The sequence below is a fragment of the Aulonocara sp. 'chitande type north' Nkhata Bay genome, linkage group LG2 (assembly GCF_057382095.1).
Source record: "Aulonocara sp. 'chitande type north' Nkhata Bay isolate Kocher_YH1m ecotype deep benthic linkage group LG2, A_spYH_male_GT1.1, whole genome shotgun sequence".
NCBI lineage: Eukaryota > Metazoa > Chordata > Actinopteri > Cichliformes > Cichlidae > Aulonocara > Aulonocara sp. 'chitande type north' Nkhata Bay.
In genome coordinates, this window is record NC_141345.1 from 18,110,676 (window position 1) to 18,125,205 (window position 14,530).

The window sequence follows — 14,530 nt, forward strand, 5'->3', positions numbered from 1 at the left end:
GACACTCTTTGGAAAAATGGATTTCACACTCCTCACTCACTGTGCTACTATTCCTGAAGCATTCGGAGACTGTGAAAAGCTATTAAAGCATGATGTATTTTTGATTTTATCAACACTGTCCCAATGCAGATCAAGGGGGGGGGGGGGGGGGGGGGGTGTGGGGGGGTGTAAATCCTGATGTTTTATTCAAGTAAGATGGAAAACAAGTCCAAGAAATGTGATAGATGCCCCCTGCAACGAGGAGCTAATTGCCTGCATGGGGAAAGCATTTGATAAATGGCTCTTTAGTGAGAAGGATGTTGTTCAAATTGAAATTTGTATCCATATTATAAATAATTATACAACATACAAGTGATGACCAGAAAGGGAATTAGACTTAAAAGCCGAGTTGGTTTTGATTAATTTTTAAATTAGAGAATTAGTCATTTGTTATTAAAGCTCAGCTAAACAAACAAAAGCCTGCACAGGACCCGCCGCTGTTTCTGTCATTTCTTATTCATCTTTATCTTCTTCCTCCTTTTTATTTCTCTGAAATCCAGCCACCCAGAGTCATATAATAAAGAGTTTTGAAAATAAAGAGTATTAACTGTGGACAGTCTCTTAATTCTTTTCATGTATGCACATCAAGCACCCCGGCATCACCATTCGGTTGGAGTTAAACTATTGAACCATGTGCCTAGTTTTCAAAAACGAGGTACTGTTGGGCTCCTTGGATCAAGCAGAGTTCAAAGCATTTCCATCACATTTTATCTCATGAAAAAAGAAAAAAAATCATAATTTTTCTTCCCAATCTTTAGAAAAACCAGCACAGAGATCTTCAGAGCAAGCCTCATAAATGTCTCATTAAAGTTATCAAATCGATTTTTGAGCCACACACAGCCAATCACAATCACAGTGAAAAGTGGCAGACATGAAATGAGGTCACAATCAAAGCCGTTCTGCAGTTTAGCAAAAGCAAACTTTGTATTGCTAGATCAAAAAAACAAAAAACGTCACTACTTGGAGGGTGCTGCAATAACTGGAAAGGTGTTAATTAGCTGGAAGTAATTCTTGTATCTGGTCAAATTGATTGATGTGACCTCCCCTTTGAATCAAAAAGGCCACAATTTTTTAACAACTGATCTTTAAGTCTCACAAAAACTATCAGACGGATTTTAGATTTTCAAAGCCATTTATCTGTTACAGCCAATCAATGACAACAGATGAGCCTCCAAACAGAATATGAGATTTGATGTTTTAACCCTAAACGCAGTGTCTGTAGGCACTTCTGCATAATCTGACCACTGCTCAGGTCATTGCAATAAGCAAGAACACACAGAAGATTTCCTATCAGAGCTTCCAGCCACGGCTTCGGTCTGATGCAATCTACAAGTTCAACTTGTGTGGAAAAAACATTGTTTTAATGAAAGTCAGTGGAACATTTTAATGTTTGTCAAACTTGACTGGTACTCTGCACACAATTCATTTAATTCAACTAGTAGTTAAAACAGCTCAAAATAGTTCAGACATGTTCCAACATGGCTGACCAGTAGCACAAGAAGAATTTTAGTTCAACTGCTGGGCTTCCTTATCATGGCTTACAGATACACACTCTCTAGCCTCTTTATTAGGTATGCCTGTTTGACTGCTTATTAATACAAAGATCTAATCAGCCAATAACATGAGAGCACATCAGTGGATTTAAGATGACCTGCTGAAGTTCAAACTGAGCATCAGAAGCGTTTACAGACAATGGTCTGAAAAACAAAATTTCCAGTGAGCCGCAGTTTCTGGCTGAAAATGTCTTGTTGATGTCAGAGCTCAGAGGAGAATAGATAGAATGCGGCGAGGCTTGTATGCTCTTCTGCATTCCCTGCTGTATGCAGAAGAGCTTCTAAACAACAAACTTTGAAGCAGATGGGCTTCAGCTGCAGAGGACCACAGCAGATGCCAATCGTTTCAGCTAAGAACAGGAAACTAAGAGTATAGTTCACACAGGCTCACCAAACAACAGAAGACTGGGAAAACACTGCAACATCTGACTGGTATGGTCAGATGTTGGCAGAAACAGCATAAAAGCATGGATTCATCCTACCTTGTGTTAATGTTCAGGTTGGTAGAGGTATAATGGTGTGGGCCACATTTTCATGGCAGACTTTAAGTCCCGTAGTACCAGCTGACCATCTTTTAAATGCCACAGCCTACTACAGTATTGTTGCTGATCTTGTCGTTATGCATAGTATCTCCTGATGGCTGCTCCCAGCAGGATTTCACAGCATATCACAAAACTCAAATCATATCAACCTGGTTTCTTCAGCATTACGGTGACTTCACTGTACTCAGATGGCCTCCACAGTCACAGATCTCAAGCCAACAGAGCACCTTTGGGATGTGGTGGAACAGGAGATTTGCATCGTGAACGTGCAGCTGACAAATCTGCAGTGTGATGCTGTCATGTTAGTATGGACCAAAATCCACCACCTGTGGTGTGAAGATTTAAAGCAACCCTGGTATTAGTAAGATGTATCTAAAGAAGGGGCTGGTGAGTGATAAAAATCTATCATAATTTACAGTGTTAAGCTACAGAATGATCCCTCTGGGACCTTTAAACATCCCAAATCATCTTCTATAATTTGCATTGAACAGTTAAACATGACTTTTATTAATTATGCATCAATTAAATATTTAAACACGACTAGATAAATAACTAAGAAATAGCTGATAAATTAGAAATATGTTGGAGCGTTTGGAAATCTGATTGGCTGGATGCTGGCTCTGATGGTATCAACGGTTTCAGAGCTGGCTGCGCTTCCTGTTTCTCTGCAGTAGTTTCGCACTTGTTCGAACGGATTAATAGGCAATAAAAATGCAGCGAAGATTTAATTAGTTTTCTTGTTTTCTCGCTGAAGCAACAGTTTGGATGTGATTTGATCTGCCTCTGATATGTGTGAGCACAATGGGAAAGCCACCAAATAAAGACAGCTGATGAAAAGAGTGTGTTATTGACAAAAACTGCAACAGGCACACAAAGAGCTATTTGATATTAGACTTAAAACTAAGCACCCAGCTGCATTGAGTGTATAACAACACATAAGTCATGTACTCCGCAGTATATCTCCTCTAATCTTGGTCAGATCCATCATATTTCTGTCTCAACCTACTTCCCGTCTTCATTTTCAGCCGAGGGGTCGAGGGGTGATGGATGTCTCCTCCACACTCTCCTGTCCTCCTTCCCCTTTGGCTTGCTCTTCACACACTTCCCCCCTCCCACTCTATTCTTTCGTCTCTCCGTCTCTTTGTCCCCTCTTTCTCTCCTTTCTTTCTCCTCGGTAACTGGTAAAAATAGAGCTTCATAAATCATGCATCGTCTTTCACAGCAGTGCGTAAAAAAAAAAAGAGAGGAAAAGAAATAAATGGGGGGGGGGGGGGGGATGTTGAGGATGAGATGTGGAGACGGAGGTGGATGACATCAAACTCCAGGAGAAGGGTGGGAAGTTGACAGGGGAATAGATTGGAGCTGCAGGGCTCTTGGCTGCCCTCTCCGTCTCTCTGAACATTGGCTGATTCACGCTGGAGTTGGAGGAAATGAATGTTAACATGCCAAGGAGTGGGCTGGCGGACGATGAGTGGTCATCTCGCCAGCAGAGTTACATGTTTCAAGCTCGCAGAGCGGAGAAGAGATGTCTCTCTTGCACCTTGAGGACTCTCTTACTCAGATAGGGTCGATCCGTCTGTCGCCCTTAGTAACAGGGGTCTGCACTCTGACTGGCGGGAAGGTTAAGTGTGAGATCGCTACGACAACTGCACCACATGTAGAATCACATGAAACCCCAAAACAAGGCACGGTAGATCCATTAGGCTGTTGTACAAAATATTGTATCACGAGAATATTACTTAAGGGTTCCTCTTAGTGAAAAAATCACCACGGCTGTGATTTTTTTAAAAAGATTAGAAATCAAAGTTATTTGATAACGCAGCTGCAGCGAGTTTTATTTGATCATGTTAAAAGCATGGCTGTAAGCTGCCATAACCCCCCACCATTATAAGATGATGAAATGTTTGGGAGAACCCCAGTAAGAGTGCAGAGTCCATGCTCCAAGTTTGGTGCCAGCAGATGAAAAACTTCCTGTTAGGCCATCTGGTGTTGATTTCAACTGGCTGTAACAGACACATGCTGTATAAACATCTAAAATCAATCTGATAACTTTGGTGAGAATTGGTCTGAGGATTCATCTGCGCTATTTTAGGCAAAATGATTACTGCACTGCCAAATAATCGCCACATAATGTAAATATTTCCTCTGTAAATGAAGCGCCCAAATCCATGACCCACAGATCAAAGCATTACTGTGATATGAACTCACTTCCTGTTTGGTATCCCTGCAAATGATTTTGATAGGCTGTGGTGGACAATCAATCTATCCCCAACAAGTCACCATTTAATTCAGGTTACATTTTTGACAGCTCTGCCAACAGTTTTAGTTTCCATGACGAATAAACATTTCTGAAAATTCAAATTTTTCCATCTGTTTCATTTATAGTGAAAACTGGGCTTCAAAGGTACATCATATCTGAAAATCCATCCAAACAATCATGTTGCCGTTTACATCCACGCTTTATGTCCACGATTTACTTTCAACCTTTTAAATTGCTGTCACCTCGTCATCATGTGATCTTGTGGCAAAATTTGTAATTAAAGAAATAGTGCATGCATTTGTTTTTGTTTTGTGGGGTGACAATAAAAAAGTTAGTGTAATGACCACAAAACGGTCATCTTTAACTACCTTGAAGAAATTCCATCAAGATTTTAAAAAGAACCGCACAGCTGGTTAGACAACATGAAACCAGTCCCTGCAGCCACAGCTGTCTCTGGGTGTCACCATGTTTGTCACCTGCCTGCAATTCTGTATATTCTTCTCATTTAAAAAACTTTTTTACTGCTTCTCGCTTTTTCTCTTATCATTCTTCTTATAGCTGATGTTCTACATGTTACCAAACAGGATAAACTATAAAGCTGCTTGTTGGTTGTTGGGAGGGAGCTTTTTCACCATAGGGCTCATTTTCATGTTCAAGAAACCAGTTTGGGATTGTTTGAGTTTTGTGATATGGTGCATAGGCCCATCAGAAGATGGGTACACTGACGTCATAAAAGGATGGACGAGGTCAGCAACAATAATCAGGAAGAATGTGGTATTTTAATGGTGCTTAACTGATACTAAGGCAGCCAAAGTATGCCAAGAAAATATCGCCTGCGCTATTAAACCACCAGGCGAAGGCTGAACCGCTGATACAAGGCAGGATAGATCCATGCTTTTATGTTTCATGCCAAAGTTTGACCCTACCACCCGGATGTAGCAACAGAAATCGAGACTCATCAGACTTTTATTGCCCAATTTTGATGAGTCTGTGTGAATGGTAGCCTCAGTTTCCTGTTCTTAGTTGACACCCAGTTTGGTCTTCTTCTCATTCAAGGTTCAGTGTTTTGTGTGTTCAGAGATGCTCTTCTGCACACCTTGGTAGTATGTAGAAGAGCCTACAAACAAGGTGGTAACTCAGCTACTGTTCCTCTCAGCTTGAAGCAATCTGGCCATTCTCCTCTGACTTCTGCATGAAAAACTTTCACCCAGAGATCTGCTGCTCAGCGAATGTTTTCTCTGTTTCAGATCTTTCGCTGTAAGCCCTAGAGATGGTAGTGCAAGAAAAAACCCAGTGGATCAGCTGTTTATGGCACCAACAACCATGCTATGCTTAAAGTCAGTTAATTTTAAGCTCAGCAGGTCGTCTATACAGGTGAAAAAACCCTGACACCACTGTAGTTAGTGGTCCTTCATTCAGGTGTTTAACTCTGGGTGAGGCTCTTTAGTGTGACACAATTAGCCCTGAGAGAGACAATAGCTCTGTCCCTTCTGTGACACTAAGAAAGGAGCGAGATGACGTTCACATCCTCTGTCTCTCACACACACACACTTTTTCACCGAGTCAGTGAATACACTGTCACAGCAGCCCCGTTCTGCCTCATATACAGGACACAGACTCATAAACACAATGTAACGTCATGATGATTTGAATTGGAGTCTTAAGTACCACAGACAAGAATAAAAAAATAAAAAAATCCATCTCAAACACACACACAGAAGAAAGTGAGCTTTCCCCCACAAGTCAGTGATTCATAGATGCAGCCACACCCTCACACTGCAGAGTAAGTGAGGTCAACCTGTGCGTTAATAAATGATGGGTTCAGAGTGAAAACCTGGTCACTGTGGGGATTCAGGGTGTGAGAGTGAAAAGTTCAGCAGATATCCAGGAGAAAAAGCACATCCAGCTCTGTAACCCCAGCAGAAAGGGCCTTTCATATTTCATAAGCAGTTCTGTCTGACTTCGCATGTGGGCTAAGAACCAACTTGATGGTTTTATTGCAGTTAACGCTACACATAACGGGTCACCGCTGCTGAGAAGTGAGAGACAAGTTTCAGAGAGACGTGCTGGGAGCATCTGTCTGATACGTGCTAGTCTTCATCCCTCTCTTGCCTGCTTGTTGCTTCTCCTTTTAATGCAGTTCCACCCAAAGTGCATTTTTGCTTTGGATGTGGAGAAGTAATGTGTTGCAGCCTGCTGTCTTAGGCAGAAGAAACGTCTCAGCCTGTCTTCTTCAGCACCGAACGCTGAAAAAGGATGTGACTCAGCGGGTCTAATGTGGTTACAAGCATACATACTATCAGTGTGATACTACAGCGGGAGGTGTCACCGAATCTCTGCTCGCACGATTAGAGATTTAGTGAAATCAAAGGTGAAAAAAATATGTAGACTCTCACATTACTGCTATAGGTATACCAAGAGTTCAGGTAAAATTAAAACACTATAGAATAATATAAATGAATCATTTGCAGTCTTTTAATGTGCGCAGAAGGAAAGTGGGTCGGCTCAGTGAGAGGACTGCAGTGATTATGCGCTATAGGCCAGAAAACAAGCAAATAAACAACATTCAGAGAAATTTATTCAAATCATCTCGAAACTGAAAATCCAGATAAACAAGGTTATCAAGTGTTTTCGTCTCATGGCCACAACTGAGGTGATATTTGTAGCTGTGTTCTCTTCCAACCTGCTGAGATCAAAATGAGATGATTGCTGCCTTGATTAGCAACATCTCATCTCGTAGTGTTCAAAGCAGCAACTAGGGCTGCTCGATTATGGCAAAAATGATAATCACGATTATTTTCACTGAAATTGAGATCTCGATTATTTGACGATATTTATTTAACAATAACAATGTATTGAATAATGACTTTAAAGATTGTCAAAAAATAATATAAAATAGTATGCAAATACTGATAACAGTGCAAATGTTCGCAATATAAAAAATAAATGAAAAATGTAAACATCTATGTTTAGTGAACTTTGCAGTGTTGCTCTGTGGTGCAGCTACGACACTGTAGCAAAGTTTACACTCTATGTCTACTTGATCCACGTCAGACTCCGCGAACCCATAATGTTTCCACACCACTGAAGTTTTTTTTACCTCGTTTGGTACCGGGCCGCGAGAGTTGAGGCTCAGGTGTGAAATGTATAGTTTTCAGGGTTTTTATCGGTTTTCAGCGTTATTTTGTTATCGTTTTTATCGTTAACTCAGTTTTCCTCGGTATTTTCACATGTGTTATGAATAAATCTCATTTTTTTCGGTACCGGTACTAGTATTATTTTGTTGTATTTATCCGCGACACCTTAAAGGCCGGTCCATGAAAATATTGTCGGGCATAAACCGGTCCGTGGCGCAAAAAAGGCTGGGGACCGCTGCTCTTAATTGTTGTGTGCGCTCGATTTGCCACACGGAGCAGTGCGAGAGTAAAGCAGGAGGGAGGGGCTAATAATCGGCTCAGTCATTTTTAATGATCGTTGAAAGCCCAGATCGTAATCGTGATTAAAATTCGATTAATTGAGCAGCCCTAGCAGCAAGTATTGTAAGCTGCTGGGACCTTTCTGGTAGGGTTTCAGATGAAAGACCAGACTTCTAGCAGGTTGTAACTTCAACAACAGAGCCCCCATACTGCAGACCTTTAACATTTAAATAGGCAGCAGCATGCGGGGCTGGAAAGCTAAACCAACAAGCGAAAAAATAAATAAAAGGCCCTGTGCGTGGTTTTTATCAGGCCTGCAGCAAATTTCATATTCGAGTGATGACTCGAAGAAAGTTTTATTGGGAATACAAACAAATGCAGACGGAGAAAGTAACATTGCATTTGCAGAGGGATGATAAATACCAAGCTCAAATCACATTTGATGACCATAAAGCAGGTCCAAGTTGTGACATCGCTCTGGATTTATTCCTCTTCAGTTTAAAAGCACATCTTACAGTGTGTACGTGTGTTAGTGTACGGGACTCACCAGGGTGTTCAGGTGGCTGCGGGTATTCACGGCGTGTTTGAGAGCCAGTTTAATCATTGTGGGCAGTCTAAGAACAACAGCCTCCATATCCTGCTCTCCCCTCATGGCACCAGCCAACTTCCCCAGTCCATCTATATAGCTCCTCCAATGAGGCTGCACTTCTGCAGCTCCCCCCAGGCAGTTGTGCATCACTGCTTGACAGAAGCCTCTGCAGGCCGGCGGCCCCAGCATGCCCTGGCAGTGCGGGCAGTACCACAGCCTCAGCAGGGACCGGCTGCACTCTCGGCCGGGCCGCAGATGGTCTGTGGTGTTGACGACCTCGATGCCCAGGTTCAGCGCCTGCAGGAAGACTCGTGTGGCCAGGAGGGAGCGAGAGAGTCGAGTCATCATCAGTTTAGGATAAGGACCAAATGCTCCCGAGTCCTTCCAAGCTCCTCTTACACACTCCTCGGACACTGAGGTGCCACTGCCTCCCAGCAGGCGGCGGTACGTGAGCGGAAAGAGGCGGCCGTAGAGCACCGCCACCATGTGGTCAACTGTGGAGTCCGAGCCAAGGATGTAAAGCGACATGTCCAGGAACAGCTGCCCCACAGAGCTCTGGGCACCGCTCGCAAGAGTCGGGAACTCTGACTTCAGCATCGTCAGGGTGGAGTTACGTCCGTGGCGCAGCACCAGGTCAAAGGCCTCTGCAAGAAAGAGTGAGACAGGGTGACAGTCAGGCCATCTTCTGAAAGCTCAAAAATTTCATTCAGTCACGCCTTAATAATCACTACAATTACCTCAAAGTTCTCAGCAAACAGGCATCAGCTTAACTCAAAAACATGAAACACGCAAACAGAAGCTTTCCCCCAAACAAAGATCCTATCCTTAACGATCAAAGCCAGGGAAAACTTCCCACGCGCAGCCTCGCGTTCCCTTTTTCCCACTTTTTCTCCATTTGTTGTTTTCCTCTAATGTGCTCACACACACTCTGAGGAAAAGCACGAACACATGCGTGTTATTACAGTAACGGGTGATGGCTTCAAACGAGCTTCTCCAATAGATAAACAGTGAGATTCTGGCTTTGACCTTTCCACAGTACAAAGCAACGGTCTGTAAAAAGCTCACAGAATCGTAAAAAGACACCAGTAACGTCAATATATTAGTCAAGTGTGAGAGGCATGGCCGTAAGGATGTCTGTGAGGAGAAAAGCATTCAAAACCTGCAGGAGGGAGTGGAGCAGGGGCCACTGTGAGAAGAGAAAATAATCAGTGGCGTTTCAAGGCACAAAGTGAAGTCTTATCAACAAGGTGGCACAAGAAGCGGGAGCTCCATCATCGACCCAGTTGCAAAATGAGTGAGGACCCGACAACAGAGGGGATTTAAAGCTCCATTACTGAACTTAGCAGGGGAGCCGGGACTCAGTGAAATGAAGCTTTGGACGGGAGAATAGCGTGAGATCCCGAAATCCCATTTATACCACGGCTAGTCCACTATATCACTTTGTTGGGAGTGACTGCTGCAAATGCTTTGTGAGGAGCAGAGGAAAAACAGTGGTTTAGGGAACATTAGAGGAAGTTACTGGTTTATGTGCTACAACAAATAGCCATTTCATCTTTGTTATTCGTTTTTCCCTGCTTGGATAGTTTAATTTGTTTTTCTTCATGCCTCCCTGAGGTCAGTGAAGCCTATGCGGAGCTTTGGCGTTGAGAAACAATTTAACTCCTCTGTTTTTAGGACATAATGTGACTTTCTGTGTATGCGTAAACAAATCCACATGAGGATATAAATACATATATATGAGATGTTTCACTATGATTGAAATGAATTCTGTAAACTAAGTAAACTCTCACAGAGGAATAAACACATTCGTTCCTCAAATTAAACATTCACAGTGTTTTTGTTCATCTGAGGTTATATTTACCTCGTTTTAAGATTTTTATTATCATCCGATATGTAAAACCTTAGAAACGAGTGCAATTTCTTCTTCCCATGTTTAGTAGGACTCGAAACACAGCAGCTAATGCATAAATGCAAGCAGGCCCGAAGTGATCCAGCTTTGCTATTTGTGGTGTGAAGTGAGGTGAAAACACACTGATATGAGCTGCAAATGTTTCAACTCATTTTGAGGCTCAGCGATTTCAATTTATTAATTTACAGAAACGTATTTTGAAGAAAAAAACAAGAAGAAATTGATTCTCTGTCAAAGTCTCAGATCAAAGGATAAACAAATATAGCACAACCAGATTGTGGTTTACTTGCTAGCATGAATGAATGTCTGCAGCGCACTTATTTGCCCTTTTATGGCAACCAAACTGCACACTAGCAGGCAGATCAGAGCATATTATTATTAATAATTTGACACTAAATCCACCTTTTTGTGTTGTTGAATTGCTGCTGAATCATTTTAATCTTTCTGGTCCCGGTTTATCGTGTTCATTGCGGCACAAGGTATTTGCCTTTGTACGGGGAAAATTAAGCTCAGCTCTGGAAATAACAGGAAATATTAGAACATTTTTTGATGTTGCATAGCTTCACTGCCATGTTTCAAGGTTGTAAGCCTGAGTTTAAAAGTTGGTTTTCAACTTTAAAATGCTGAAAGTGTTGAAATATGCTGCCTTAACTGGCTAAAGAGAATCCTGTGAAGTAACGACCCTGTAAGTAGCCAGCTTTAGTTAATAAAATACTGAACCTGTTTAAGCAAACTTTATCATAGGCTGGAGTAAACTGCAGCTTTAGGGTCTAATGTGTATGTAAGCAGCCTGCTCGCTCAGCAGAACAGTCGCTGGCTGCCTAAAGGTTAAGAAAAGCATTGGAGGATGTTCAGGAGCAGCGCACATCTGTTTGGTTTTTCACTCTACGGCTGTCCTGCTGTGTCTGTGAAGCACTTCCCTCTGTGATCAGTGAAGAGGCAGATGTGCAGATTGCCAGCTGAGACAAGGAGACAGACTGAAAGGAGGGAAAACAAACCCACACACACACACACACACACACACGGTTACACACAGAACTCGCAGATGAGCACAGAAAGTTTTCAACAAGCAGATATTTGGTTATCGATTGAAAAGTGGAGGCAGTGAGAAAATGTATCCAGCTCACAAAGCGGTTTCTAAAAAAAATCCACCCACATCAAACCCTGAAATTCAGCCGCTACCTGTAGCATCTCTCACGCCGTAAAGAGGAGAGCCACTTTGCGATGGTAAAGAGAAATACTAGAGGGCTCTTCATAAATGCAATTCAATGGCTCTGAGTAGCCGGGGTCATAGCATGAACCATTGCGAGCCCATTTCCTGCAAATGCTCCTCACGTTCTTTCAGCGGTGAAAGCCTGGACGGGATCAGGTATCCTTTAATGGAGGGGAATGGGGCCGTATGTCGGGGACCTGTGACACGCCGGATACAAGTGTACGAGGTCAAGAGCACGCATTACAAGAGCAGGAGCCCAGAGCAGCATATTAGGTCACGCTTAAAATTAGCAGTAACATTCATTTTGTGAGCGTCAGGGATGGAGGCAGAAGGCTGCTGGAAAGCTGTTTCTCCTGAGACTGAAGGCCTTTTACTGACAGACCACCTGTTTACTCCAAGGCATCTGGGCATCTCATCTTTCTCAGGCCTTGAAATGCTCATGTCGGATTGACTAAATGCGGTCCAGTAAACCTCTACTATGCGAATTTCTCATAATATCTGGTTTCTGTGCATTTCAAGCCATTAATCCCAAATTAAGCAGCGATCAAGTATCACACATTTCATGTTATTAGTAAAATAAGTCTGATAAATCTGCGGCACAATGAGGTAAATTCTTTCTGACATCTAAAGCCTTTAAGTGACTGCAGCTCTGACATAAAACAGGCGCTCCCGTAATCTATGAAGGGCCTGTCAAATAAGCATATTTGATGTTCAGGAGCCCATCAGTCTCCACGTTACGTATAAGTACATAAATCTGCGGCTCATAACGTACCAGGCTTGGCTGACCGTTGCCTGTGGTTGACACGCTGCGAAGGCAAAGACATGCACCGTGCTGCCTCATCAATCAGCGGCCCATACACCCATTATCCCCTGAGAGGAAAACATCAATAAATTACCCAGCCAATGAGACTAATCCATTTGGCTGATGGAGTTTCACCTCTAGCTGCCATGGAGACGGATGGAGGAGTCGCTGCCACCTGGTCCCGTTAACAAAGCCGTACCTGTCCGGGACGCAGACAGAGGACTGGCGGGGGTGCCACGGTGACACTTTTGATGTAAGGTGATTGGGCTTCTAAAGGGGGCCGGTGATGATCCAACTGTCTTATCATGTGTCTGTGGGTGCACCAAGCACGTGCGCAGGCTGACTCTAACAGACACCTCCCAGCAGCGTCGACGTTCAGTCGTGATTTTATGAGCTACAACAAAGCAGCATCTGTTCACTGACTGTAAACAGTGCGCTGCATTTTCCAGGCACGTTTCACTCAGAGCACTCTGCACTCAGGTAACCTGAGACCTGCTCCACCTGACAGCCCTTTTTTCCCCCTTGCGGGATTGTTGTACGTTTGCATCTGCTCGGGGCTTTACGGGACGGCGGCAGAGAGGCAGAGCGGGGCGGGGCCGGCTGATTCCAGGAACAAAGCAGGCAGGATGCTGGTAAGGCCTTGATAACATCACCAGCAGACCATGAGGGCCAATGGACAGCGGGGTAGAAATGAGAGGTGTATTAGGTTACTCCATCTGTTAGGGAGCACCTCATCGAACACACAAACACACACACGCACGTGCCCACACGCAGCCGCGCACAATGCAATCAGAGCACTCAGCAGCAGCCAGGTGGTGACAGCGAGGGCGAACATTTGGCGGACCATAGTGGGATGGCAAGGTGTAAGTCAGGTGTAAGGACACTCATACACACACACGCTAACAGATTTTTCTTTGTGTTCATTTAACTGCTGCCCTGTGAGCGTCCAGCTAATGTTTCCTCCCAGCTAGGCAGTAAAATAAACAAAATTCATACACTGCTTTTATTACTCGTAGTCTGTTTCTAATAAGAAAACAACTCGAGAGGTTTGTTTTGGGGGTTTTTTTCTCCAAAAACTCATACAGTCCACTCGGATCCACTGAAAAAAATATACAGCACTTTTACTTCTGTGTATATTTTTTGAAAATGTGGTTTATTATTTCAGGATAATCGTTATCTGTTCTACATTAATTGAAGGTTAAAATCTAGGTAGCAGTCCCAAGCTGCGCTGGATAAAAACACACAAACAGAACTTTACTTCTAAAGTTCTGAGACAGTTAAAAGATATTTTTCATAATTTGATGCATTAATGAAAAAATAGTTCTCAAATATTTCTATTTCAGTAAAAAAAATTGGCAAAATTTGTCATCTCTCATTTCTTTTTTGTTATTTATTTGAGGAGCCTGAGCTTCAGCCAGCAATAGTTCTCCAGGGTTTCTGACGCTCTTTCCAAGTTTTTCTTTGGATGTTGGCTCCTTTTTGACTGACTGATAGTGTTCCAGGATTACACTTATTGCATTGTCAGTGAGTTTGGGATCATTACCATGCTAAAAAATGAAGCCGTTGCCAATCTGATGCTTTCCAGATTTTATAACATGGTCGATCAAAATCTGGTCGATCACTTTTCTGTGTTCATAATTCTATCAGTTTTGACAAGATCAGTGCAGAAGTGCAGCCCAAACCATGACAGAGCCTCTGCTGTGTTTTACAGACCTCTCTTCTGACTTCCTCCATTCATACTGACGACTATTTCAAAATTAAAATTACGCATGTGGTTCTGTGGGCCAGGCAGGTTAGGACACACAGAACAGGATTTGAACTAAACAGCAGCTTTACTGCTGAACTCAAGCAAAATACAAAATACACGAAAACTCAGACAGGGCGAAAGAAAGCTAGGAGAGCTCAGGCTGTGTTGAAGAATAAAGGTGGTCATACCAAATATTGATTTCCAAGCTTCTGCTGCTGCTGTCACAGTCGGGGCGCACTGCATAGCTCATCTTTGTGTGCCGTCCTTCTGCTGCAATGTAACACTGGGTATGAGCCACTAGAGAAAACAGGTCCATGTGCCTCTCACAGGGTGGCTGGTTTGAAAAGCTGAAGGTGACATTGTATGAATAGATGAAATGAAGTTTTCCACCATACAGCAGGGCCAACTCTGTTTGGGCCTAACATACTGTACTTTCCATTGATGTATCCACAGCACAGGA

The 14,530-nt window shown here is 43.0% G+C and overlaps 1 protein-coding gene across 1 annotated transcript in view; it reads right to left on the minus strand.

The window, feature by feature from the left end:
* Positions 1-14,530, minus strand: part of gpc3 (glypican 3) — a 128,028-nt gene that overhangs the window by 46,555 nt on the left and 66,943 nt on the right. Inside the window, exon 3 of the mRNA XM_086306813.1 lies at positions 8,358-9,043. Coding sequence (XP_086162939.1) covers positions 8,358-9,043 — 686 coding nt within the window. The remainder of the gene's footprint in view (positions 1-8,357; positions 9,044-14,530) is intronic.